Source organism: Saccopteryx leptura, chromosome 6 (assembly GCF_036850995.1).
Source record: "Saccopteryx leptura isolate mSacLep1 chromosome 6, mSacLep1_pri_phased_curated, whole genome shotgun sequence".
In the NCBI taxonomy this organism is placed as follows: Eukaryota; Metazoa; Chordata; class Mammalia; order Chiroptera; family Emballonuridae; genus Saccopteryx; species Saccopteryx leptura.
In genome coordinates this window covers 113,710,398-113,737,544 of record NC_089508.1, presented here as the reverse complement: position 1 = coordinate 113,737,544, position 27,147 = coordinate 113,710,398, and the positions used below count along the sequence as shown (strand labels likewise).

The 27,147-nt window shown below is 35.3% G+C and overlaps 1 protein-coding gene across 1 annotated transcript in view; it reads right to left on the bottom strand.

Annotated features, from left to right (window-relative positions):
• MDGA2 (MAM domain containing glycosylphosphatidylinositol anchor 2) overlaps window positions 1-27,147 on the bottom strand; it is a 1,032,651-nt gene that overhangs the window by 15,332 nt on the left and 990,172 nt on the right. The window contains exons 13-15 of the mRNA XM_066342601.1: window positions 18,591-18,746; window positions 17,804-17,962; window positions 3,684-3,814 (exon numbers count right to left, since the gene is read on the bottom strand). Coding sequence (XP_066198698.1) covers window positions 3,684-3,814; window positions 17,804-17,962; window positions 18,591-18,746 — 446 coding nt within the window. The remainder of the gene's footprint in view (window positions 1-3,683; window positions 3,815-17,803; window positions 17,963-18,590; window positions 18,747-27,147) is intronic.

Below are 27,147 nucleotides of genomic sequence, written 5' to 3'. Positions count from 1 at the left end.
AAAAGCATTAATGATCTGTGTAACACCTTCCAGGGGCCTTGTTATATGCGTAATTGGAGCCTTCATAAAAAAAGGGGGGGGGAGGCAAAAATATTTAAGAAACCTAAGAAAATTCTCACATTTATAAAAATTATAAGCTCACAAATCCAAAAAAGACAATGAACCCCACGTACATTAAAAACAAAGAAAACGATACAAAAGCACATCATAGTCAATTTGCTCAAAATTAATAAAATCTTTTAGCAACCATAGAAAAGTCAGACTTCATACAGAATACTAAATATCAATATAAGAGTGTCAGCAAGCTTATCCTTAGAAACAATGCAAACAAAAGCAGCAAAACAGTATCCTGAAAGTTACAAAAGGAAACACTAGAATAAAACACTCAGAGGAAATGCCTTTCATAATTAAAGTTGATACAGACTTTTCCCAAGTACAAAAGGTGAAAAGAATTTACGGATAGCAAATCCACACTACAGTACTGTCAAATAAAGTCCTTCAGGCAAAATAAAATTGATACCAGATGGAAATAGGGATCTACAAAAAGGAAAATACAGCACCAGAAAAAATGACTTGTTAGGGCACCAACTATGCAAACCCAGTCTGATTTCTGGGTTGAAATGAGAAACGCTGATTACCGTGAAGTTCTCCAATGTCTGACCCATTGTGAATAAAGCTTTATTCATTTGAACATTCTTGAACATCTGCTTTGAACATTCTTGTAAATCTCTTTTTGTGAATTTAATATGTACATTGCAGAAGCTGTGGAAAACTTATTTGCTGTAAGCAGTAAAATGTTTTGCTCAGAATTTACACTGACCACATGCTTCCTGGTAACAAAAGACTAACTCACATCTTGAAATTCCTATTTTGATCATCAATTCTGGGAACAGGATAAAATGGACTAAAAACGATCAAATCACAAAGAAAAGCAATTCCTTTCTATAAGATCCCAACATGAAAAAGAACTGGCCTTCTGCTGCTTGCCTCCCTTCGTCCTAAGAAGCCCCTTCCATTGCTAGTATTGACGGGCATTCCCAGCAGTGTTCTCCCTGTTGCAACATCCTAAAAAGAATTCATTCACTTGCAAAAATACAATATAATCTATACCTTTTCTAATATGAAAAGTTATAGACTAAAATAACTATTATATTAATCATATCATTTAATATCTGCCTATAAGTCATTTTATTAATTCTGAATAATGAATAATTTAGTTAAGGTGGTGGTTTTCCCTAAATTCTTCACCATTTTACACAAATTTTCGAGAGTAAACACTCTTTAATGACCAGTCCACTACACTTGACCCATTTTCCAATTTGAGTACCACTGTTTTTAAATTCTGTGGGCACCAACCTTTCTTAGATCTTCCTTTTAACTCTACAAAATGCTCCAGTATCAAATTACTCTTCCAGAGTTTGGCATGATTCTAACCTTTAATCACAGTTCATTTACCTACACTTTTCCTTGGGAATATCAGCCACTCTCAGTTTTAGGGAACACATACAACTGTTGACTCATAAATATGTGTGTCCATAATGCTGCAGTTAAATGTAGATATCTTTTGCACATCTTTAAAAGGGTATTCCGCAGGCATTTTACATTAACATGTCCAAGAAAGGAGTAACCATATTCATCTCTGAAGCTATATCTTTCCTCTTTCTTGTCATTAAAGTTAATATGTAGTACAAGCATTCCACAAGACCCCCTTGTTAGAAAGCTCTTAATCATTCATGGCTACTTCCCACAACATAAAAGTGTTCTGCTTGTTTTTACCCCTAAATAAAATCTTAAAATCATCCATTTTTTCTTTAAACCACTTGCCCAATTTTTCCCTTCAGCATCTTCTACACAGTGTCCTAGCTGGTTTGCCAACTTAATTTTACCTCCTTGAACCAGTCTTCTATACAACAACCCAAGTGATGTAGCATGAGTGCAATCTTTCAGTGCCTCCCTATAGCTCAAGCTCCATAGTCTCCTTAACTTCATCTTGCTACTAGCCCTTGATTTATTTTAGGGAACCAAATTTCAGATAAACATCTCTGTCTCTCTGGACAATTCTGTGGCATACGACCTAGATGTCTGTGCTCACTCTGAACTCGGCATCAATAGTAATACCAGCCCTTTCTCTGCTTTGCAGTCCAGTTTTTCTGGACTCCTCTCCACAGTTAGTTTTGTTAGGCAGGCTAATGGAACCTTGTACACATCCCTGTTACTTCAATTATTACAGCAAGTGAGGCATGTGTTTAGATTTGTATGCATTTCCATGAGTCTAGGGTAAATAATACTTTTTCAGTCTCAGTGCTTAGCAATGTATTTGGCACACACGTGGCACAATCAGGATTTATTGAACTGTTATCAATGACAAGAAATGATTGTCCTGATGAGGTCTACATCAATAAAGGATTGCCTTGAAGGAAATATTAATATAATTATTCTCTTAACTTACTGTTTACATATTTGTTTTAATAATTTTATGTTGGCCAAGTAGTCATGTAGGGAGCAAATGTATTTCTAGAAAAAGATCATCTTTTTAGAAGGAAGGAATCTTTGGTGCTTATATAGGTATGCACATTTCAATATTAAGGTTACTTTTATCAGTAATGATTTGGAGTTCTGCTTTCCCGGTTTAAATTGGTTTAATGACATATCACTATAGATTCAATTTTCACAATTGTGTTCTCCTTCATAGAAACAAAATGACTTCCAGGGTTTGTGATTTCAGTAGTTTTTATGTGTTTGTAGACAATAAGCTAGTCTTACTCCATTTTTCTTTACCAACGTGAACACCTGTATGTATTTTTATCATCCCGGTTAGATTTAGAAGTGCAACTTCTAAATTAAAGCCATTAGAATTTTATAGATTAGATTACAGGAAAAAGATATTAGACCAAAGAGAGAAAAAAAGCATAATTGGAGCTGTCAGATTTTTCCATACCTTTATTGTGTATGCCATGAACTTTATCCAAAATCACCAGTAGGAAAGAAACTTAACCTGAGTGTGTGTGAGTGTGTGTGTGTGTGTGTGTGTGTGTGTGTGTGTGTGTATTTCAAAATCACTAAAAGTATATTATTTTTTCCACTGGAATAGATTTATAAAATATTGTTTCTAGACATCACGGCCATTATTATAGGCATTGAAATTTTTATTATATATTTTCAGCTAACTTTCAATTAAATCTAACCCTTCTTTTCTATGTAACAACAAAGAAAAATAACTGTTCAAGTTTTCTTTATCAAGTTTGGTGATAAATTACTAAAAAATATTACCTCAAAAAATACACATTTTGCTAAAGTATATAAAATTGCATCATGTAAGATTCAAACAGATTAACTGAGGTTTGATTATCCAGCTTTCATTATTATAAGAACCAAACCTATTTTATATTTGTCTTCAGGGAACACTACACAAGTTGATTTTATAAGAACAGATTACATTTTCTTTAGGCTGATCGTTTGATACAGTATTATTCAAACATATTGCTTTGTAGATGTTAATCAATACAGGAAAAGGACATTTTCTCTTTATAAAACAGCTTTTACAACTAAAGAGAACCCTGATATTTGTGATGATTATATCCTCGAGTTTCTGAATGTTTGTATTCTAATGTTGGCTGGTCTGCCTTCCACCCTGTGCTCATGTGCAAAGAGCACTTTCCTTGCAAGAAGGACTGCTTTCTTACCTGAAAGGAAGTGATTGGGTAGATGTTAACATGAGCCTCGTTCCATCGTTGTCCTTTATTCCCACTGGAGGACCACAGTGGATTCTCCATCGTTGTTTGCCCTTTCAGACGTAGATAAACATTTAAAACACCTAAAAATAACAATAAGATTTAGTTTGCATATTTCTTTTCTGCATCAGATGTGTTTCCCTTTCACCAAACACTTCCAAAAAATGACATTTTGCCAAATATTCTAGAGTCTCCTCCTCTCTTCCCCTCTTGTTTCTAATCTTGCTCTTGTAACCTTTGGCATGTATGGCAGGCCTCCCAAGCTGATAGTCCTAATCCCTAGAACCTGTGAGAGTGAATTTATAACAAAAAGGTTTTGCCAGTATGATTAAGGGAGGCCCTTGGATGGGGCACTTATTCTAGACCATCTGTGTGAGTCTTAAGTGTAATCACATATATCATTTTAAGATGAAGGCAGAAGGGGGAGGGGTAAAGGAGAACAGGTCTTGTGAAACCAAGAGAAGATTCTCTGCAGCTGCATCTGAAGGGGAGAGAGGACCCACAACCTGAATAAAAGCAGTCTCAAGAAGCTAGGAAGGGGAGCCAGCCCAGCAGCACAATTGTTTTAGCCTCATTATACTCAGTTTAGATTTCTGTCTTCTGGAACTGTAAAATAAATTTAAAAAATTTAAATCATGTAGTTTTAAGCTACAAGGTATGTGGTAACATCTTTGTTTCACTGGCAATAGGAAACTGCTATAAACTACTATAGCATGTAGTCATGTACTAACTTAACTCATTTCAATCTAATTGTATTGTCTCATAATATCAGTTAGCGTCTCTTTTTCAGCTTACTTCATCCAAGTCTCATTTGTCTTCTAAAAGAATAATTTGAAATTAAAAGAAAAAAATAGCTTTGTCTCAGGATTTGATACACCTCTTTTGACAGTTTCATGTCCTGCTCATATTAATAATAGTAGTGATGATGATAATAATGCTATCTGTGTTGAACACTTTTGATAAAACAATGAATCCTCTCAAGAATCCTGTGAAGTACGTACTGTTATCCCCGATAAAGAACAGTGCTCCAGGGCATAGTTCTAATTGCTACAAAAGGATCTCCTAGTTTTCTTCATGTTACCAAGAGCATTCATGAGGTCTCTACTAAAATGTCTTAAACTTCAATATCTCCTAATGCTCTTCTCCCAGGACTGTTTGACCTCCCAGCTCTGTTATACTGTCAACTCCATAAGCTGCTATGTTGTTATATTTTAAGCATTTGGTTTTTCTAGTCTTTATATGAGAACAGACTCCTTCAGGCAAAGACTCATGGAGAACCCCATACAGACTTCTAGCATCAACCCTGCAAACCTTCTTTTTTCTGTTAACCACACTCATGGATTCTAACTACTTTAGCTGCCCAGTACTCTGACCTCTGCCTCCTGACTCAATGGGATCTCCACGTTCTGCTCAAATTTCAAAGTCTTGTGCCAGGGCCAGGAAATTGTCCTCAGGCAGAGAACTGGACTCTTATGGAGATCTCCTCATTCCTGTTTTATCATACATGTCAGTTTTGACCTGCTTCTTTTCTAACTGAAAACAGTTACTTAATATATGTTAACCAGATTAATACTTGTTTATGACAGTAGAGCTTACCTATTGTATGGCTTCTGATACCCTCATTTTGATAACTTTCATAGATAATCATGTTATTATGTTTATCTGTATTTTATAGAGATGACTTACATATTGTATATTTTAATATGCATATTGCACATAAATACTGAAAAGCAGAATAGGTCATATAAAAAATCACCATTAAGTTGATCCCTCAGAGGTGGTCTCTTTAATATTTTGGTGTGTGTTCCTTTGTTGTTGTTTTTTTTTAATGTATATCTACAACTGCACAGTTATATGGCATAAAGTAGTCTATCTTTCAGATTTTAAGTACAATTTTGTCTAATTATTTATACATAAGACCACACATATTCATACTATGCACAAATACATAAATGGATACCCATTTTTTAAACAACAAAGAAAATTTCATTCTTCACATTACAGCTGCCACTTACTGGCTGATGACCCTGGTTGAGTTTCTTAATCTATTTGTCTCAACTTCCTCATTAGGTAAGTGATGATAACAGTAACTACTATAAGCTTTTTGTAAAAATTAAAATGAGTTAAAGTATATAACAATTACATCTCATACATAGTCTTGACCATGTTTAATTACTAGTTTTCAAGATTTTCTCTGTATTGATGCAATAGATACATTTCTTAATGTTGAACTATGACGATATTACATGGATAAATTTTACTTGGTAGTGAACTATTACTCTCTTATGATTGATTCAAGTTGTTATTATTCTATTTGAAAATAATGCATGTTTATTTATAAACAACATTCTCTAATCTCTTTTTTGATTTATCTTTCTATATTGGTTGCTACTTTTTTGCTTCAGAATCTATTATTTTCTACCTTTTTCCCCCTAAATGTAAGAAATAATGTCCTCCACAGTACTGATTATATTTTCCACGTGTAGATTCTGTTTCTGTTTAATTTTGTTTTGTTTTGTGAGAGAGACATAGAGAGGGAGAGATGGGGATAGTCAGGAAGGGAGAGATGAGAAGCATCAATTCTTTGTTGCAGCTTCTTTGTTGTTCATTGATTGCTTTCTCATATGTGCCTCAACTAGGAGCTACAGCAGAGCTAGTAACCCCTTGCTCAAGCCAGCAACCTTGGGTTCACACCAGTGACCTTGGGCTTCAAGCCAGTGACCTTTGGGCTCAAGCCAGTGACCATGGGGTCATGTTTATGATCCCACATTCAAGCCAGCAACCCCACGCTCAAGCTGGTGAGCCCGCACTCAAGCTGGATGAGCCCGTGCTCAACCTGGCAACACAGTTCAATGCTCTATCCACTATGCCACTGCCTGGTCAGGTTGTTTTCTTCTGTTTCTAACATCATTTTTATTTGGTTTTTGAATTATATATGATGTTATTTTCTTTTCTGTAATTATCAAGCTCCCTTAATTTTAGTCATTTATCTTGTTCTTTCTTCCTTTTGGGCCATTGTTGTATCATTCTTACCTTTTATTATTTCATAAAGTTCATATTTTTATGTATTTTATTGAAAACATAAAGCATACACCATATATATTTTACTTTCACCTGAATTGTATGGTTTTTCAACATGTGTGCTTCTTTTACTCTGGGCATGTTAGCCTCATTTTGTACTGTGGGATTTTCATTGGAGCCTTAGTTTCTCACTGTCACTCTTGCTCTATTTTCTTTTGCTTTTTTCATCCTTAAGTAATGCTAAGTGTTCCTGTGGCATTTTTTCCAAAGCCACTATTGGAGCTTCTTTTATATATACAGAACAAGTTAGATTTTTGTGTCCTCTGAGATCTAAAGCTTCAGGACTATTACTTCAAGATTCAATAACGTGAGAGTAGTGGGAAAGCATTTACGCCTTTGTGCCATTTAAAAGAGTTGAACTTTCTGGAATTTTCTCACTGTGTGGATGAACCATTGTGGCGGGGAAAATAGAGAATCCATCTATTTTCTCTTTAGGAACTGTGTGGATCAGTTCTTCTTGCTTGTTGGTGCTGGTTCCTTGTGCATCAGACAACCATGTGCCAAAAGGCAAAGCCACTACAGAACACGTTTCTTTGTGATGTGATTGCATTCTAATTTTGCACATTAACCCTCAAGAGGGAGGGATTACAAGGTGTTCAAGACCAAACAAATAATACATTGTGTTAAACTCTAAATAAAACTTTTGGAACCTATGAGTTATTATTGGACTAACAATGCATTGTATAGCACATACTTTTCAGGAACTATTTGAAGAAATAGTCTATGAATTAAATAGAAAAAGGGCTCCTCCTCTATTCTATGGCCTGTTTCTATGACAGCTGATGGCTGCATTAGTGGTAACTGGTTTGAGCTGTCATATTCGCTACTGATTTCTCCTTAACACTTTCCTGTTTTGTTCAGAAAGGAAAGTATATATACATATACTTTCTTAAATGTAACCCCTCAGCTTTTCTATCTAGCAGAAGTCCTTCAATAGCTGCATTTAATGAATGAAGGATGCCCTTAAGTTGCTCTATATAAAAAATTCCAGAAGATACTTCAACACATATGAAAAGCTAATGTTAATAGATGGTGTTGAATTAATTACAGTTTATCTAAAAGTCTTATTTCTCTTGTATAGCATGAACTGTTATTTTGATATAATTTTGAATAAATACTGTCATCAAATCAATGTATAAAAATTTTCATTAAATCTTAATAAAATAATACATTTTTAGACCTATTAGTTGTAATTAGGCCAAGAAATAGTGTGTATTGTGTGTCTTCCAGAATTTACTTAAATAAATGTTTTAATGAATCATATAAATATATAGTTTACCATTATTATATCAATTAATATAGTATTATAGCAATATTAAATATATTTTTTCTCTAAAATATGCTGTTCTTATGAGCATATTTAAAATTTTAAGTTAAAATTTTCTTTTTATATAGGTAATATAATTCAACCTTGAATTAGTTCAATTTAAATTTACTAAATATATATTACGTGAAAAATATTTGTCCTAGGTCTAAAGAAGCAAGGTCTGAATTATCCCTGATATTTAATTAGTTTCCTAATAGATTATATGAGCTAAATATTTAATTGTGGTTAGACTTTATTTTAAAGAGCAAATGTTACCTGTCTTATAAGAAAAAGTTAATAGAAGTATATCTGATTGAAATAAATTATTTCAAATAAATTATATTACAATTTAATTATTATTCTGATGTATATAGTATTAACTACATTCCATTATCCAAATCAATGAATACAAACTATTGATTTAATAGTCTATTTTAGAGGTGATGACAGAAGCAATATCAATAGACAAATGATTTTAGAAGATTCTTTTTCCAAATATACTTCCAGTTTTTAAGTTTATAAAAGAGAATTCAATAAATTTATGTTCAAATCATCTTGGTCAACAAAATTAGAACTTGTGAAACAGAATAAAGTGATTCAAGAAAGGATAGATTCAGCAACGCTGATTCAGCACATTATCATATAAAAAATAATTTAAAGTGAATATGATGGATTGTGTTAATACCCTTTAAAAGTAATTTTAAATCCTCAGAGGCACTGTTTCTGCTTTAGTGGGCACCAGATATCAATAAGTATGAATTTAATCATCCCAAAGGATTTTCCAATGCTACATAGTTCCACAATACAATTTTGAAGTTACTAAGCAAAACTTAACGTTTTCTTCTCTTTGGTTTCATAATACTCATCTTTTGATCTTCATTCCTTGACTCAGGTGCTAGGCTAAAGAGGCTAAAGAAAACTTTGCTCATCTAATGTTTAGAGATTTTGATCAGAAAGCTGAAATGACCTAACTGTGGTATTATCTCATGAGCACTGAGCAAAGTTATAAGATTATTCATGGCATTATGTAATAGCATGATTCTTATTTTAACATTATTTCATATAAATTAATGTACAAAATACAATATGAATAAATATTATTTATCATTATATTACCTAGTGCTTTTCTTTCATTAAGCCCTTCACATGTTACTTTTAAATATTTTACTATAAATGTTTATTTTAGATAAATAATTTAAATATGTCTTAAAATGTGCATACATATTTCCTACAGATACATGATATTACCAAGTTCATATAAATTAATTTGTAACTTAGTTTACACTTGCATGTAAATCACATTTTTATTCTAATTAGTAATACAGACTCATTAATTTGAGTTTCACATTTAATGAAAAACGAGGACATTCTGAAATCATCTAACTCCAGGCAAGAGCTATGTACAGTGTGTCCGTAAAGTCATGGTACACTTTTGACCGGTCACAGTAAAGCAACAAAAGATGATAGAAATGTGAAATCTGCACCAAATAAAAGGAAAACTCTCCCAGTTTCATACCTATTCAGTGAAGTTCGATGTGGGCTCACACACAGAATTTTTAGGGCTTCTTAGATAGCTATCCCGTATAGCCTCTACAGACTTGTCACTGACTAATGGCCTACCAGAACGGGGTTTCTCCACCAAACTGCCGGTTTCCTTCAACTGCTTATCCCACCGAGTAATGTTATTCCTATGTGGTTGCGCTTCGTTATAAATGTGATGATATTCACGTTGCACTTTGGTCATGGATTCAAATTTAGCGAGCCACAGAACACACTGAACTTTCTTCTGTACCATCCACATCTCGACTGGCATGGCCGTGGGCTGCTCTGCTGTGTACATGGTGTTACATTATCATCTGTGCATGCGCACATGCTGCCACATCATCCTCCAGAAACTGGGAGGGTTTTCCTTTTATGTGGTGCAGATTTCACATTTCTATCATCTTTTGTTGCTTTCCTGTGACCGGTCAAAAGTGCACCACGACTTTATGGACACACTGTATATTGATAGGTCATTGATAGCAGCATTTCTGTACACACAGACTAAAAGGGGAAATTATAAAATCTTTATTTTCTGCTCAGATAGAAGGAGCAGTATACAGACATTTTTTCCAATATATAATTGCAATGATATCTTAAATAAAAAATGTCAGTTCTGTTTCTCTAGTCAACAACCTGCCTTCTGGTATTCAGTTGAATGTATACATTAGTACCCTAAATTTTCCTAAAGCATAGCTTTTTTTTTTTTTGTATTTTTCCCAAGTTAGAAGCGGGAGTCAGACAGACTCCCACATGCGCCCCACCGGGATCCACCTGGCATGTCAACCAAGGGGTGATGCTCTGCCCATCTGGGGCGTTGCTCCATTGCCACTGAAGCCGTTTTAGTGCCTGAGGCGAAGTCCATGGAGCCATCCTCAGTGTCTGGGCTATCATTTTTCCAAAGGAGCCCTGGCTATGGGAGGGAAAGAGAAAAAGAGGAAGGAGAGGGGGGACGGGGAAGCAGATGGGCGCTTCTCCTGTGTGGCCTGACCAGGAATTGAACCCGGGACTTCCACATGCCGGGCCAATGCTCTACCGCTGAGCCAACTGGCCAGGGCCCTAAAGCATAGCTTTAATCTGGTGATTTCTCTGATATGTGTCAGATCTCTTTTTAAATTATTTATTCATCATCAATGAATATATTTAATTATTCATCATCAAGGAAAATAAATTTGGAGTAGTTAGTGGCTTAAAACCAGAGACTTAAAAGGTAGCCTGACCGGGCGGTGGTACAGTGGATAGAGCGTCGGACTGGGATGCGGAAGACCCAGGTTCGAGACCCAGAGGTCGCCAGCTTGAGTGAGGGCTCATCTGGTTTGAGCAAAGCTCACCAGCTTAGACCCAAGGTCACTGGCTCAAGCAAGGGGTTACTCGGTCTGCTGAAGGCCCACAGTCAAGGCACGTATGAGAGAGCAATCAATGAACAATTAAGGTGTCGCAATGCGCAAAGAAAAACTAATAATTGATGCTTCTCATCTCTCCGTTCCTGTCTGTCTGTCCCTGTCTATCTCTCTCTCTGATTCTCTCTCTGTCTCTGTAAAAAAAAAAAAAAAAAAAAAAAAAAAAGGCAAATGAACTAGTTATAACATATGGATTTATTAGAGGGTCTCTGACAAGTGTCTGTAATATTTATAAGAGGTAATAAATTAGGGCTAGATTCTATCCCACCACCTATTAGATATACATATTAATTTAATAAATTAATCTTAAGAATGTCTTCTACCTACAGCATTATTTTTACACTGGTGAAATTGGTATTATCAACATTAAATATAAACAGGACTTCCTCTAAACTATTGTATAATTCCTTTCTAAAACTTTTATTGGGATGATACTGTTTAACATAATTATACAGGTTTTAGGTGCCCAATTCTACAACACACCTTTGTATATCATACTGTGTGTTCACCCCTCCGCCCAAGACAAGTCTTCATCCATCACCATTCATCACCCCCATACTCTCCTCCACCTTCCTTCCGACCCCCACCACCTGACCCCCGCAGTCTCCACAATGTTGTCTATGTCCATGAGTTCTTTTTCCTTGTCCTTTTTTGCTCTATCCCTTCACCTCCTTCACCCAACCCCCCAAAAAGTATTGACTAGTTCTAAACAGAAAAAGTGACTTAATATCAGCTATTTTCAAACAGCCCACAGTTTGTTAGGTAATGTCTACTTTTTAAAATGGGGAATATTAACTAACCTGATCTATTCTTCAGCTACCTATAAGTTGTCTTTGGCAGGAAACTTAATTCTGAAAATCTACAGAATACAATTCTCCCAAAATTATGTATTGCTTCTGCTGATATCTTTCTATAGTCAAGATAGTCAAGATTCTAAAACAATAGCACCTAACCTCAAATTTTTTTAAGGCTCAGCCTGTCTCTTATATGTTATCTAAATCCAAGGAAAAAATACATGGGAAAATTTCTTATTTGAGAGACATATTTCAGATGTGAGCAAGGATCTTAATTTTTTAAATATCTAATCAAATATGCCTCGACTAAAATAAGAATAAAAATCAAACTCTTAAAACTATGCAAAAATTGTCACCTTTGCCTTCTCTGTATCTTCTAAAAGAACATTTAAGTCTTCAGTTTAAAACCTTTGAATGCAGGCCCTGGCTGGATGGCTTGGTTGGTCAGAGCATTGTCCTAATACACAAAGGTTGTCAGTTCAGTCTCCAGACAAGGCACATATAGGAACAGATTGATGTTTCTCTTTCTCTATCCCTCCCCTCTCTAAAATCAGTGAATGCTAGCACTTAGAAAGCTTCAATACAAAGGATAACCTGTGAGATCATATTAAGACAAATTTAGTTCGAGGTTAATTATAGATTAATTAAATTTTATTTCTACATTCCATTATATTATGATAAAGTGACATTTCTAGACTGACAGCTGTCAGAGAGGAAGGAAGTTGGGGCTGGGTTAAAGACGTGAAGAGATTAAACAAAAAAATTAAAACCTCATAGAAAGCATTGTGGTGATTGCAGGAGGGAATGGGTAATGAGGAAGGTGAACAAAAGTAAAGAGGAAGAAAGGGTGGTGCAAGAGACTTTACCTGGAATGGTGGATGTGCCCGTGCAGTGGACAGATGACGTGTTACAGAATAACACACCTGAAACCTATGCAATTTTATTGACTAATGTCACCCCAATATATTCAATTAAAAATGAGAAGAAAAAAGACAATAGGCTGAAAGAAAAAAAAGACCATATTTTTAATTCCTTTGTTTTGTTATTTTAGCACACTCAGAAGTAAGCTGCTCTTAAGTAGCTTACTGTCTACCAGGGGTCAAGGTAACAAACATTATGATAGAGGAGTGTGCCAGGTATTATGGGAACAAACAGAGCATGAAGAGTGGGGATGGATTTCAGCAGATGTCTTTGAGTTGGCTTTTGAAGAAATTATATGAATTACCAAGATGATTAAAGAGAAAAAAATTATTTATTCTATTATATAATTTTAAAAAATATTTGTTCACTTTATAAACATGTAGAGGTTAGGCAAATAAATATTTACCTTTGTAAGGCACTATGTGATGAGGAGAGACATTGTTTCTGCACCCTCCTCAAGCATATAGGTTAGCAGAACAAAGACAACCTATGAAGAGGCCCCAGATACATGACAGCTCAGTTTGGAGAACGTGATGTAGGAATGGAATAAACTATGAAGCCAGAGACGCAAACATCCTTTACCAGCCCTTAAAATGGTCTACTCTTTGAAAATGCAAACTTGACATTACTTTACAGAGAAAATAAAGTCTCTTAGGAAAGCAAATTTCATGTCTGTTTGCCTGTTTTGCAACTGGGAATGTAAATGTACCAAATGCCACATTCTTACTTCCCACCTCACTGGAAGTGACAAGAGCTCCCCTCTTCACAAAATGCTCATAATTCACATCTCTTCATCGGGGGGAAAAGAGTTGTTCCCCCCGATTTTTGTATCTCTAAACTTACCCTTTAACTCTTATTTCTTTAAAATTAGGCCCTTCTACAACCCATGTTTTTTAATTTTTCACTTGTTCTTCACTCTCATGATTCAGGGCAGATTTCATTAACAAATTCCTTTTCTTTGCCTCCTATTGTTCCAAACTGAAACTAGTTTTCTAAAGCCATAACTTTGTTGAACTAATCCTATCAAATTCAATAAATATGTTCATAAGAGTCTTTTGTATCTTTATCTTTAATTTCTTGGTGTGGTACCATGTTGTATTTTACATTCTTCTTTCTAGAAATAAAGTACATGTTTTACTGAGTTTTAATAAGCTTTTGTCCTATCCTGTGGCTTAATATGAAGTATAATCTCTTTGCAAGAACATTATAAATTCAAGTGACTGATCAAGAATGAAAATGCTGATAGGATTGCTGAAATAATCTTATATTATTGTCAATAGCCAGATATTGCATCATATACATATAAATCAACAGTTACTTTAAGGATAACACATTATAGATTTCATTTATTTTTTTTCTTCAATCAATTTTGATAAAATACTTAATAAACAATAAATTATACCAATGTGACATACAACCTCTAAGGTGCCGCCTAATGATTTCACACTCCTAGCATTAACAACCTTGTGCAATTTCTTCCCCCTGGGTGTGGGCTAGAATTATCAACTCAATTACAATAAATACAATAAGGCAGAGTTATTGGTTTATAAAGTCTTGGGCACGTACTTTCTCTCTCTTATGGATCTTTTGCTTTGGAGCAAGCCTGATACCATGCCATGATATAGTCTATAGAGATGTCCGTGTGGCAAGGAATTGAGAGAGGCCTCTGATCAACAGCCAGCAAGAAATCAATATCCATATTCTAATGCTTGTGAGGGAGGGAGCCTGCCAAAAAACCAAGTGAGTGGGTTTAGAGGTATATCCTTTCCATGTCAACTCTCCAAAGGAGACTGCAGACCTGCTGAACCACTTGCTTGTCTGCAACTTCATGAGAGAGGCCTTGAGCTAACAGGCATCCAGCTGAGCTAAATTCATATTCCTGATCCATAGAGACTGTGAGATAATACATGTTTGTTGCTTTAGCTTACATTTGAGGGAAATGTGTCACACAGCAATAAGTAATATACATATTTGACTTTATTTCAAAGAGGAACCTCTTTTCAAAATAATAAACAACCGATCTCCAAATTTTGTATTATTAAAAAATTTATGAGGTCCTTGCCAGTTGGCTCAGTGGTAGAGCATCAGCTGGTGTGTGGAAGTGCCAGGTTTGATTCCCAGTTAGGGCACACAGGAGAGGCGACCATCTGCTTCTCCACCCCCCCTCCCCTTCTCTTTCCCTCTCTCTCTTCCCTTCCTGCAGCCATGTCTTAAAATGGTTTGAGCAAGTTCACTCTGGGCACTGAGGATGGCTCTATGGCCTCTGCCTCAGGCACTAAGATAGCTCAGTTGCCAAGAAATGAGGCAGCAGCCCCAGATGGGCAAAGCATTGCTCCCTAGTGGGCTTGCTGGGTAGATCCCAGTTGTGGTGCATGTGGGAATCTGTCTCTCTGCCTGCCTGCCTCTCACTTAATAAAATAAAAGAAAATTATTACTCTTCTCAATGGTATGCTATCTGTTAGTCACAGTTAAACAGCAAGAAGTATTTATGACTACTCAAGAAGTAATAGCTTTGATTAGGCTATTAGAAATAGAGAACAAATCAGTTTTTAATCTAAATTTCCCCAAAAATCAATAAACTGGATCATTTAATATGTATAATCAGTGACTATAAATACCCCCAGGTGTATAGATGTAAGTATTTCAGCATCATATTTGCAGAGAGCGAAATTTTCACCTCCAGGCACATCTCCCTCATCTAGTTCCAATTTATTAGTCAATATCTAAGACTGATGTATTTGCCTAAATTTTGCAAGGAGATTAAATGCATCCTGCTGAGAGAGACACAAGTGACCCAGTGCCTGCAACTTCCAACCATCTGATGAAGCACAGAAATGTCACAGGGAACAAAGTGGTAAATGTTTGCAAACAAGAAAGAAATAAAGAACTAAGAACTGTCTTCCTCCTGAAACAACCAGAAGAAAACAGCAGAAGTCAACCAAACAACCTCTCACATTAAGAGGATATGGATAACAATTGTGAAATTAAAAGCATATTAAAATTACCTTGGCACTCAGCATAAATATGCAGAAATACTGAGAGGATGTCAGCTCATAAGTAAATTAAATTCATTTTTACTCATTACAGTAATTCAAAATGTTGATCTTGCAATTATCTGTCTTAAAAAGCAACTTAAGATATACCTATTCCAAGATATATTGGAAAACAAGAAAATCCATGAAGTATATTCAAAATAGACACTAGTAAAATATACATGATCAACTAAAGGGAAAAATTAGAGTTGAACTAATCCTACTTTTATAATAAGATAGAAATCTCAAAATAAATTAGATGTCTTGGCAGTTGTGTAGAGATTTATTTCTTTTCATAGTTCGGCCATAGTGAATGCATGATCATGGCTGTCTGTTTTTCCAGATTATATTCTGTTTCTCAATGAGTTGACCCACTTTTATAAGATTATTTTCCCAAGTCAAAGATCTCATCACGCTTGCTGTCAGCACAAAACCTTTAACCGCCCCCCCCCCCCACTACTAAATCAGCTAACTGTTCATGGCTCTCCAAGATGTCTCCCTGCAGAATGGAAGCAGACAGACTCTGAGTCCAGCTTCTCAGGATGGTTTCATGGGTTTGCTATTTAGCAGCTATGATAAGATTGATTCTCTGTAAGTTTCCTTAGCTAGGAAACAGAATAATGATTTTAATGAGCACAAATGTTTATTGTGAAAATTATGAGAAATAATTCATAACACGGCACATTAGAAATAGTTTCCTGGTCTATGATGCATACTCCATAAGCAATCTTAATATTTTATTCATTACTTTACTTCATACAGTAGCTGGTGTGTATCATGTGCAAAATTTTATTGGTTTATAAATATACACATTTATTATTAGTTTTAATTTATATTTATACTGACACAATGTCATGCCACCCTAACTTCTCATACCTTACATTCTTGTTACCAGTGTCTTAATCTTCCCTGAGTTTATTTCTGTCTATTTAAAGTGTACCCATCTGTTGCAGGAAATGTTTTCCTTGTCCCAAAACATTGCATTATTCTTTAACTAGATACAGATCCACAGTCCCTTGTCCAACTCTGTGGGGCTAGATATACTTCACCATTGAGAAATTTTTCTTATTTTAGAAAGGTGACAGAGTATATTACATGACAACCCCTGGAAAGATCTGGAACAGAATCCATAATTAAACAGTTATGTTTTTGCTGCAAAGAGTACAAATGTTCACTCATTAGGGTGAATAAAAACTATATAAAAAGGCTTATATAAGTCCAGGTTATATTCTAACACAGGTATAGAAGGCTAGAATGGACTGCTAAATAATTAAATTATTATGTTAATTTTTATTTTTTAATTTTAGGATTGCACATAAAGAATTGCAGACTTGTTTGACTGCTCCTCACCACAAAAAGAACAGTTTTGCTCTGTCCTTTCTCAAGGTTCTGTGGCTTCTGTCTAGGACAATTCTGTTTTCACTAATTTTGGTCTCCATTACTGTGCAAGGTCTCTAAGAGTGGAGGGTGTATCTTCATCTTTGTGTACTCTTCAGAGCTGAGGGTGTTCTCAACTCCTACTAAGTGTGTTAGGTACACATTATAAACAAGAAAAAAAATTACACCTATTTTCCAAATGGGTTTTGGTGCTAAAAGTACTGTCTTCTAAATATGACAATACTCTTTTTTCATAATCATTAATAGGTATTTAGTGATTATTCAAGCAAGGTTGTTGTTTTTTTTTAAAGAAGCTGACTAAATTTTATTAATTTCCACAAGAAGATCTCATAAAGAATTTAACCCACTGATGGTCTGCTTGATTAGAATTCTGGAAAAAAGTAGGTAATGGTCCAAAATTTAAAATTCTAACCTAATTAAGAAAACTAGGACACAATGGGGGAGCATTCTTAGCAGCTTGTTTTGCAATTTATATGTAAGTTATTTAAAAGTCAATGATGACATTCTTTGACTAAAGTTGATTTAATGTGCATTTATGAACATTTTCCTTCTTAGTGATGTTATACTTCAAAAGAAGAAACAGCCATTCTTGCCATCTCACCTATATGTTGTCCATACATGTGATAAAAGAAGCTGAAACAATACGCAGTGTTCGTGGGTCCATATGGGTTTCTGGGAGCTATGCTGAATACAGGGCTGAGAAGCCGAGCCTTTTCACCTTCTAGTCTTGGTCGAGATGTCTCAATGTACATATAAAAACCTTCACAAAGACAAAAATAAGATGTTTAAACATATTATTATTAGGTAACATTAAATTTAACATCATTGATAAGTTTTAGAGTTTTCCTACAAGTGCAGATTGAGAGGAGGGTTTACATCTCAGTTAAGAAATCCATATACGTGTAAGACAATATAAAGAATAAATAAATAACATATAATTAAAAGTAACATTGTTGCCCTGGCCAGATAGCTTGGTTAGTTAGAGCATCATCCTGAGCAGCAGAGGTTGCCAGTTAGATCCCCGGTCAGGGCATTGTGCTCCTGTCTTTCTTTCTCTCTCTCCTTAATCCTCTCTTGCTAAAATCAATTAAAAAAATTTTAAAAAGTAACATTGTTTAAAATGAATTAACATTTGAGACCAAACTAGAATTTTACACTTACTTAAATTTTCAAAAAAAATTCTACTCTCTCAACTATATGTGTCAATGAAATCTGATTGTTAATGTCTATAAACCTTGGCTATATCTGAATTATTGATGCTGTACACAAAATTTTAATATTTTATTCCATAATCTTCAAATCTATAGCTAAGCATTGTCTTACATTTTACATTCACAGCATTGCTAATATTGCTTACAGAGTATGATTGTCATGAACATATGTCATACCTTCCTTGGAGCCACTGCGATCAGCATTTGGCCCCGTGTTTGGAGTGTATTTTGTATTTCTTGTTGCAGTACTTTGCTTTGTCCAGTCAAAATTATCCGTGTCATCTTGAGTGAACAAACAAATGTTACCATCTTCAAATCCGCAGTGAAATTCTCCTGTTAACAAATTTTAATTAATGTTAATAAAATTAATACAAACACTGCAATAGTCTTACAGGAAAAACTTAAATTATCACACAGAAATCCTAATGCAAAATTGCAATGACTGAAAGAGCCATAATTTTCACAAGGTTAAAACTTAACATCAAATGTTTAATTTTAATGAAAAAAATATTAATACATAAATCAGTCTCTTATTTAATGCTTTAAACTCAAACCATTTTTCTCTGAAATATTCAGATAACTAAAATTAAAGACTATAATTTACCCTTAAACTATGGCTAAAGAATTTTCCCAACTTTCATTTTTCAGAGTAGGAATAATCCAAACAAAACTGGCAGTTAGAAAAGGATCTGTTTTATTCACCAGGAAGCATGTTAAAGCTGTCTACCTTGCGGTGATCACTTTTCACACCCTGTTTGGAGATGACTTCATGTACCTATTTTTACAACTGAAGTTTACTCAGGGAAAGTTAATAACAATTTCTTTTAAAAAGTAGTCACCTTTCAGGCTTTATTTGAAAATGATTTGTCAGATACTTGAAATTCACTAAAAAAAAGTAATGAAAAGACTTTATGAAGACTAAGTGGAAGAACTGAGGATATTTTGAATGTCTGCCACATGCTGAGTTCAGACCCAGTAAGTCCAGACAGAGCTTTTTTCAAGAAATGAGAGTGGTAGTAGCACTTCTAGGTATTAGAGAGTTTTCTTACTGAGATGTTTCTTGTTTGAATACAGGAACAAATGAAGGAGATAAAAATGTCCACTAGACACAGAATTAAAATTATCCTTAATTGAGAAAATTTTGACATAGTTTATATTATTTTGTTCAAACTCATTGCAACTCTATAAAATTACAGTAATACTAATTCATGAGGCTCACAGAGAGAAAACTTAGGCTAAGTTCAGCTGGTAAAAAATAAAGTCAAACTGAGTAAAGATTCCCTGGAACTCACAGAGATATAAATATCTAAAGAACACAGAGTCCCTTTTGTTTATTTTCCTCCTATACTATGGTGTAGATTTATCAGATATTTGTCAGATATCATTGGGAGTGGAACCATTACAGTTGGGACTGTGCCTCTGAGTTCATCTTTGTGTTCCTATATACTAACAAAACATTATTTGAAAGAGGATTAAGAAAACTATCCCATTAACAATTGCCTAAAAATAATAATATACTTAATAAACTTAACCAAACAGATGAAAGATATACATTGAAACCTATTGAACATTGATGAAAAAAATTAAAGGAGACACAAATAAATGGGAAGATGCCCTATGTTCTTGGATTGGAAGAATTAATATTGTTAAAATATCCATACTATTCAAAGTGATCTGTACATCAATACAATCTCTCTAAAAATTACAACAGCATTTTTTTATATAGAAATACAAAAAACATCCTAAAGTTCATGTGAAATCACAAAAGATTTCATATTTTCAACAGAATTATAAGCAAGAATAACAAAACTGGAAACATCATACTTACTGGTTTTAAAATATATTATAAAGTTACACTAAATTAAGAATATGGTACTTGTATACTGTTGGTGGGAAAGTACATTGATGCATCTATTATGGAAAATAGTATGGTGGTTACTAAAAAAATCCCACTAAATATAGAACTACCGCATTATCCAATAATCTGTCTCATGAGTCTATACCCAAAAGGAATTAAAGCAGTACCTCAAAGAGATATGCACTCTAATAATTATAGCAATACTATTCATAGTAGTCAGTATATACAAACAACCTAAGTGTCTGTTGATAAATGAATAGATTAAAAAATTGTGGCAGATATAGGCAATGGAATATTTTTAAGTTTAAATAATTAAGACTATCCCACCATTTGCAATAACAGATAAAACTGGAGGACATTATCATAAGTAAAAAAGCCAGACGCAAGATGACGTCAGAGTAATGGCGGGGTAGGAAGCGATACTGATAAATCTCCCCCAAAACTCAACAAGATCTTCAACCAGAAACAGAAGAAACTAACCTTGGAGCCTCCAGATGTTTCGCAATACACCCGAAGGTATGGTCGAGCGAAAAATTGGCTAAATATATAACCAAACCCCGAAGGAAATAGGGAGTAAGAAATGCTCTGCCTTCCTCACTAACCTAAACAGGGCGGCTTTCTCTGGGATCTGTGAATATAGAAACTGAGGCGGGCAAAGGGGGTGAATAGATCCAGGCCGCGGCACAAACGGCCGAACCAGGCTGTGGCACGGAGATCCAAGCCGAGGAAAAACTGTTCCTGTGGAAACCCGGGCAATACAAGCTAACACTCGCGCCAAACTCAGACAAAGACAAGCGGGGCAGCCATTTTACCCGATCTCCTGGTCGGCGCGCGCAGATAGTGGGTGAGAGATTTCTTCCAAAGGCCCAGGAGTGGGTGCCCGTGTTACCCCACAGAGAGACAGAGTCAGAGGCCTTTGTGTGGGCCGAAAGCGGAATCTCTGGGCAGCCCCAGCACCATGGGAAATCCGCGCACAGGAAGGAGTGAGAAATAATTCCAACGGTGGAACTTTTCCATGCTGGTGGGGGTTTCACTCAGAGGGAAACACGGCCAGTGTGATATCCTGGTCTGCGTGCGCAGATAGCGAGAGATTCCTCCGAGTGCCTTGGCAGTGCACGCCCGTGTTATCGCACAGAGGGGCAGAGTCAGGGGCCTTTGTGTGGGCCAAAGCGGAATATTGGGCCGCCCCAGCGCCTTGCAAAGGCCGCGCACGGGGATGGAGCTAGAGCCAATTCCAACGCTGGAACTTTTCCATGCGGTTGAGGGTTTCACTCAGAGCATGAGACTGCCGGCCGGATATCCTGGTCTGTGCGCAGATAGTGAGCGAGAGTTTCCTCCAAGCACCCCGGGAGTGGGCGCCCGCCTGTGTTACCGGACAGAGTGGCAGAGCCAGAGGTCTTTGAGTGAGCGGAAACCCTGCTTGATTTTGCTAGCAGCTCTGACTGACTGAGCCTTACCCAGAGCCCTGTGGTGAGTGGAAATAGAGTGGGGAGTTGCCAGCTCTTTGAGCCTCTTACTATCCAGGCAGAGGCAGCAGCAACCCCATAGCTGGATTATCAGGCTACTAATTGAGGAAGGAAAGACTAGGAGAGAGGCTCCAGGAACACGGACTCTCTCACTGTCAGAGCCTATAAATGCTAATGAGCCTAGACTGCCAATGAGACTAAAGCACAATACATGACATCGCCATAGAGACTTATCAACTGCAAACCTCTACCTGAGCGTGCCAAAGGGGCAGAACCCGGGGTACAGAGTCACCAACCAGGAAGAGGGAGAGAAAAGGAAAAGCAAGAAGATAACCTCTCAAAATCAAGAATAATCTGCAGACTTTATAACCTATCCCATTTTATTATATTTGTTCATTTGTTTCTCTTATCTTCATTCTTGATATTTTTCTTCTTCCTCCAATTTGGCCGATTAACTCTCTGCCGGTCTTACTCTCTCCTCTCCTTGAACTACACTACCCATAAGTGTTACATCTCCCATTATCTTTTCTTTCCTCTTTCTTTCTCTCTATGAGGGTTGCACTCCAAAACCCTTAACTCTCTCTCTCTCTCCTCTTTTTTCTTTTTTCTTCTTTTAGTGGTTCCCTCTTTTTTTCTCTCTCTCTCTTTCTGTTCTCCCTCTATATTAGTCTCTTCCTTTCTCCTTTACATCTCCTCTCATTCAGACCTCAATAACAAACAAATTGTCTTATCTGGGGCTCAAACTTATGTTTGTGGCATTTTGAGGGGTTTGTTTCTTCACCTTTTTAACTCACTAGCAGTGCTCCCATCCCTGGCTCTCCATTTTATCTAGTTCTTGTTCCACTAAATACAATAGTAATTTTTTAATTTGTCCCATTTTTCTGTTTTCCTCTTATTCCTCTCAACATAACTCTTAGTCAACTAACACCTAAAAGCAAATCATTTTATTCTTGACCCAAATTTTTTCCTTATTTGCTTTTGTGGGTCCATACCCCCTTCTTTTTTCTTTCTTTCTTTTTTTTTTTTTTTGCCCCTTTATTACTGTTCCCCAATTCAGGCCCTCTATTACAGACATTGTTTGTTATAATTCACAGTTCACCACAAGATTTTCTCAAGAAAGAGAGTAGAAGAAAGGAGAGGAAAAAAGAAGGGGGAGAATAATTTCCTTTTTTTTTTAAATTTTTATTTTATTTTATTTGTCTTTATTTCATTACTATTTTTTAAAAAAAAACAATTCTTTTTGATTTTTTATTTTTTTAACTTTTTATTCTTTATTAAATCTCATTAATACTATCAACAAAACCACCCTCAGATGCCATTAAGGAAGAGAAAATTGAATATCATGGATACAAAAGAAAGAGAGGTAACACAGCTAGATGAGGAAAAATCTATGGAGAAAAAATTTAATATATTGGAAACCTTGGAGCTAAATGACAGAGAATTCAAGATAGAAATCCTAAAAATACTCAGAGATATACAAGAAAACACAGAAAGGCAATTTAGGGAGCTCAGAAAACAACTCAATGAACACAAAGAATATATGTCCAAGGAAATTGAAACTATAAAAACAAATCAAACAGAGATGAAAAACTCAATTCACGAGCTGAAAAACGAAGTAACAAGCTTAGCTAATAGAACAGGTCAGATAGAAGAGAGGATTAGTGAAATAGAAGACAAGCAACTTGAGGCACAACAGAGAGAAGAAGAAAGAGACTCAAAAATTAAAAAAAATGAGATAGACCTACAAGAATTATCTGACTCCATCAGAAAGAATAACATAAGAATAATAGGTATATCAGAGGGAGAAGAGAGAGAAAATGGAATGGAGAACATACTCAAACAAATAATAGATGAGAACTTCCCAAGCCTGTGGAAAGAACTAAAGCCTCAAGTTCAAGAAGCAAACAGAACTCCGAGTTTTCTTAACCCCAACAAACCTACTCCAAGGCATATCATAATGAAATTGGCACAAACCAACAGCAAAGAAAAAATTCTCAAGGCAGCCAGGGAAAAGAAGAATACAACATATAAAGGAAGGCCCATTAGATTATCATCAGATTTCTCAGCAGAAACTCTACAGGCTAGAAGAGAGTGGACCCCAATATTTAAAGTCCTGAAAGAGAGGAACTTCCAGCCACGAATACTATACCCATCAAAGCTATCCTTCAAATATGAAGGAGAAATAAAAACATTCACAGATACAGAAAAGATGAGGGAATTTATCATTAGAAAACCCCCACTCCAGGAATTACTAAAGGGGGTTCTCCAATCAGATACAAAGAACAACAAAAAAAAAAAAAACAGAGCCACAAGTAAAAGCTCCAAGAAGAACACAATAAAACCAGATTTAAACTGTGACAACAACAAAAAGAAAGGAGGGGAGAAGATGGAGATTAACAGTAGCAAAGGACGATGGAGTGCAAAAGTACTCACAAAATAGTGCACTACAATGAACAGGGTAGGAACCCTTTTCATTACTTAAAGGTAACCACCATTGAAAAAACCACCACAGAAGCACATGAGATAAAAAAGATAGCAACAGAGGAAAGATGTATGGAATACAACCAAATAAAAACAAAAGATAGAAAAATGAAAGAGAAGGATCAAACAAGACACAATACTAATAGAAAGCAAGATATAAAATGGCAATAGGGAACTCACAAGTGTCAATAATTACACTAAATGTAAACAGATTAAACTCACCAATAAAAAGGCACAGAGTAGCAGAATGGATTAAAAAAGAAAATCCAACTGTATGCTGCCTACAGAAAACTCATCTAAGTAACAAGGATAAACACAAATTCAAAGTGAAAGGCTGGAAAACAATACTCCAAGCAAATAACATTAAAAAAAAGCAGGCGTAGCAATACTCATATCTGATAATGCTGACTACAAGACAGCAAAATTACTCAGAGACAAAAATGGCCATTTCATAATGGCTAAGGGGACACTGAATCAGGATGACATAACAATTCTTAATATATATGCACCAAACCAAGGAGCACCAAAATATATAAGACAGCTACTTATTGATCTTAAAACAAAAACTGACAAAAATACAATCATACTTGGAGACCTCAATACACCACTGACGGCTCTAGATCGGTCATCCAAACAGAGAATCAACAAAGACATAGTGGCCTTAAACAAAACACTAGAGCACCTGGATATGATAGACATCTACAGGACATTTCATCCCAAAGTGACTGAGTATACATTTTTCTCCAGAGTACATGGATCATTCTCAAGAATTGACCATATGTTGGGCGACAAAAACAACATCAGCAAATTCAGAAAAATCAAAGTTATACCAAGCATATTTTCTGATCATAAAGCCTTGAAACTAGAATTCAACTGCAAAAAAGAGGAAAAAAAATCCCACAAAAATGTGGAAACTAAACAACATACTTTTAAAAAACGAATGGGTCAAAGAAGAAATAAGTGCAGAGATCAGAAGATATATACAGACTAATGAAAATGACAATACGACATATCAGAATCTATGGGATGCAGCAAAAGCGGTGATAAGAGGGAAGTTCATATCACTTCAGGCATATATGAACAAACAAGAGAGAGCCCAAGTGAACCACTTAACTTCACACCTTAAGGAACTAGAAAAAGAAGAACAAAGAAAACCCAAAACCAGCCGAAGAAAGGAGATAATAAAAATCAGAGCAGAAATAAATGAATTAAAGAACAGGAAATCTATAGAAAAAATTAATAGAACAAGGAGCTGGTTCTTTGAAAAGATCAACAAAATTGACAAACCCTTGGCAAGACTTACCAAGGAAAAAAGAGAAAGAACTCATATAAAGAAAATCCAAAATGAAAGAGGAGAAATCACCACGGACACCGTAGATACACAAAGAATTATTATAGAATACTATGAAAAACTTTATGCCACTAAATTCAACAACCTAGAAGAAATGGATAAATTCCTAGAACAATACAACCTTCCAGACTGAGTCAAGAAGAAGCAGAAAGCCTAAACAGACCTATTAGTAGAGAAGAAATAGAAAAAACCATTAAAAACCTCCCCAAAAATAAAAGTCCAGGCCATGACGGCTATACCAGCAAATTTTATCAAACATTCAAAGAAGACTTGGTTCCTATTCTACTCAAAGTTTTCCAAAAAATTGAAGAAGAAACAATACTTCCAAACACATTTTATGAGGCCAACATAACCCTCATACCAAAACCTGGCAAGGATGGCACAAAAAAAGAAAACTACAGGCCAATATCTCTAATGAATACAGATGCTAAAATACTAAACAAAATACTAGCAAATCGAATACAACAACATATTAAAAAAATAATACATCATGAACAAGTGGGATTCATCCCAGAATCTCAAGGATGGTTCAACATACGTAAAACAGTTAACGTAATACACCATATCAACAAAACAAAGAACAAAAACCACATGATCTTATCAATAGATGCAGAAAAGGCTTTTGATAAAATACAACACAATTTTATGTTTAAGACTCTCAACAAAATGGGTATAGAAGGAAAATATCTCAACATGATAAAGGCCATATATGATAAACCATCAGCTAACATCATATTAAATGGTACTAAACTGAAGGCTTTCCCCCTTAAATCAGGAACAAGACAGGGTTGTCCACTCTCTCCACTCTTATTTAATGTGGTACTGGAGATTCTAGCCAGAGCAATCAGACAAGACAAAGAAATAAAAGGCATCCATATTGGAAAAGAGGAAGTAAAGGTATCTCTTTTTGCAGATGATATGATCCTATACATCGAAAACCCCAAAGAATCCACAAAAAGACTACTAGAAACAATAAGCCAATACAGTAAGGTCGCAGGATACAAAATTAACATACAGAAGTCAATAGCCTTTCTATATGCCAACAATGAAACAACTGAGAACGAACTCAAAAGAATAATCCCCTTCACAATTGCAACAAAAAAAATAAAATACTTAGGAATAAACATAACAAAGGATGTAAAGGACTTATATAATGAAATCTATAAACCATTGTTAAGGGAAATCGAAAAAGATATAATGAGATGGAAGAATATACCTTGTTCTTGATTAGGAAGAATAAATATAATCAAGATGGCTATATTACCCAAAGCAATCTACAAATTTAATGCAATTCCCATCAAACTTCCAATGACATTTTTTAAAGAAATAGAGCAAAAATCATCAGATTTATATGGAAGTATAAAAACCCCGAATAGCCAAAACAATCCTAAAAAAAAAAATGAAGCTGGAGACATTACAATACCTGACTTCAAACTATATCATAGGGCCACGACAATCAAAACAGCATGGTATTGGCAGAAAAATAGACATTCAGACCAATGGAACAGAATAGAAAGTCCAGAAATAAAACCACATATATATAGTCAAATAATTTTTGATAAAGGGGCCAACAATACA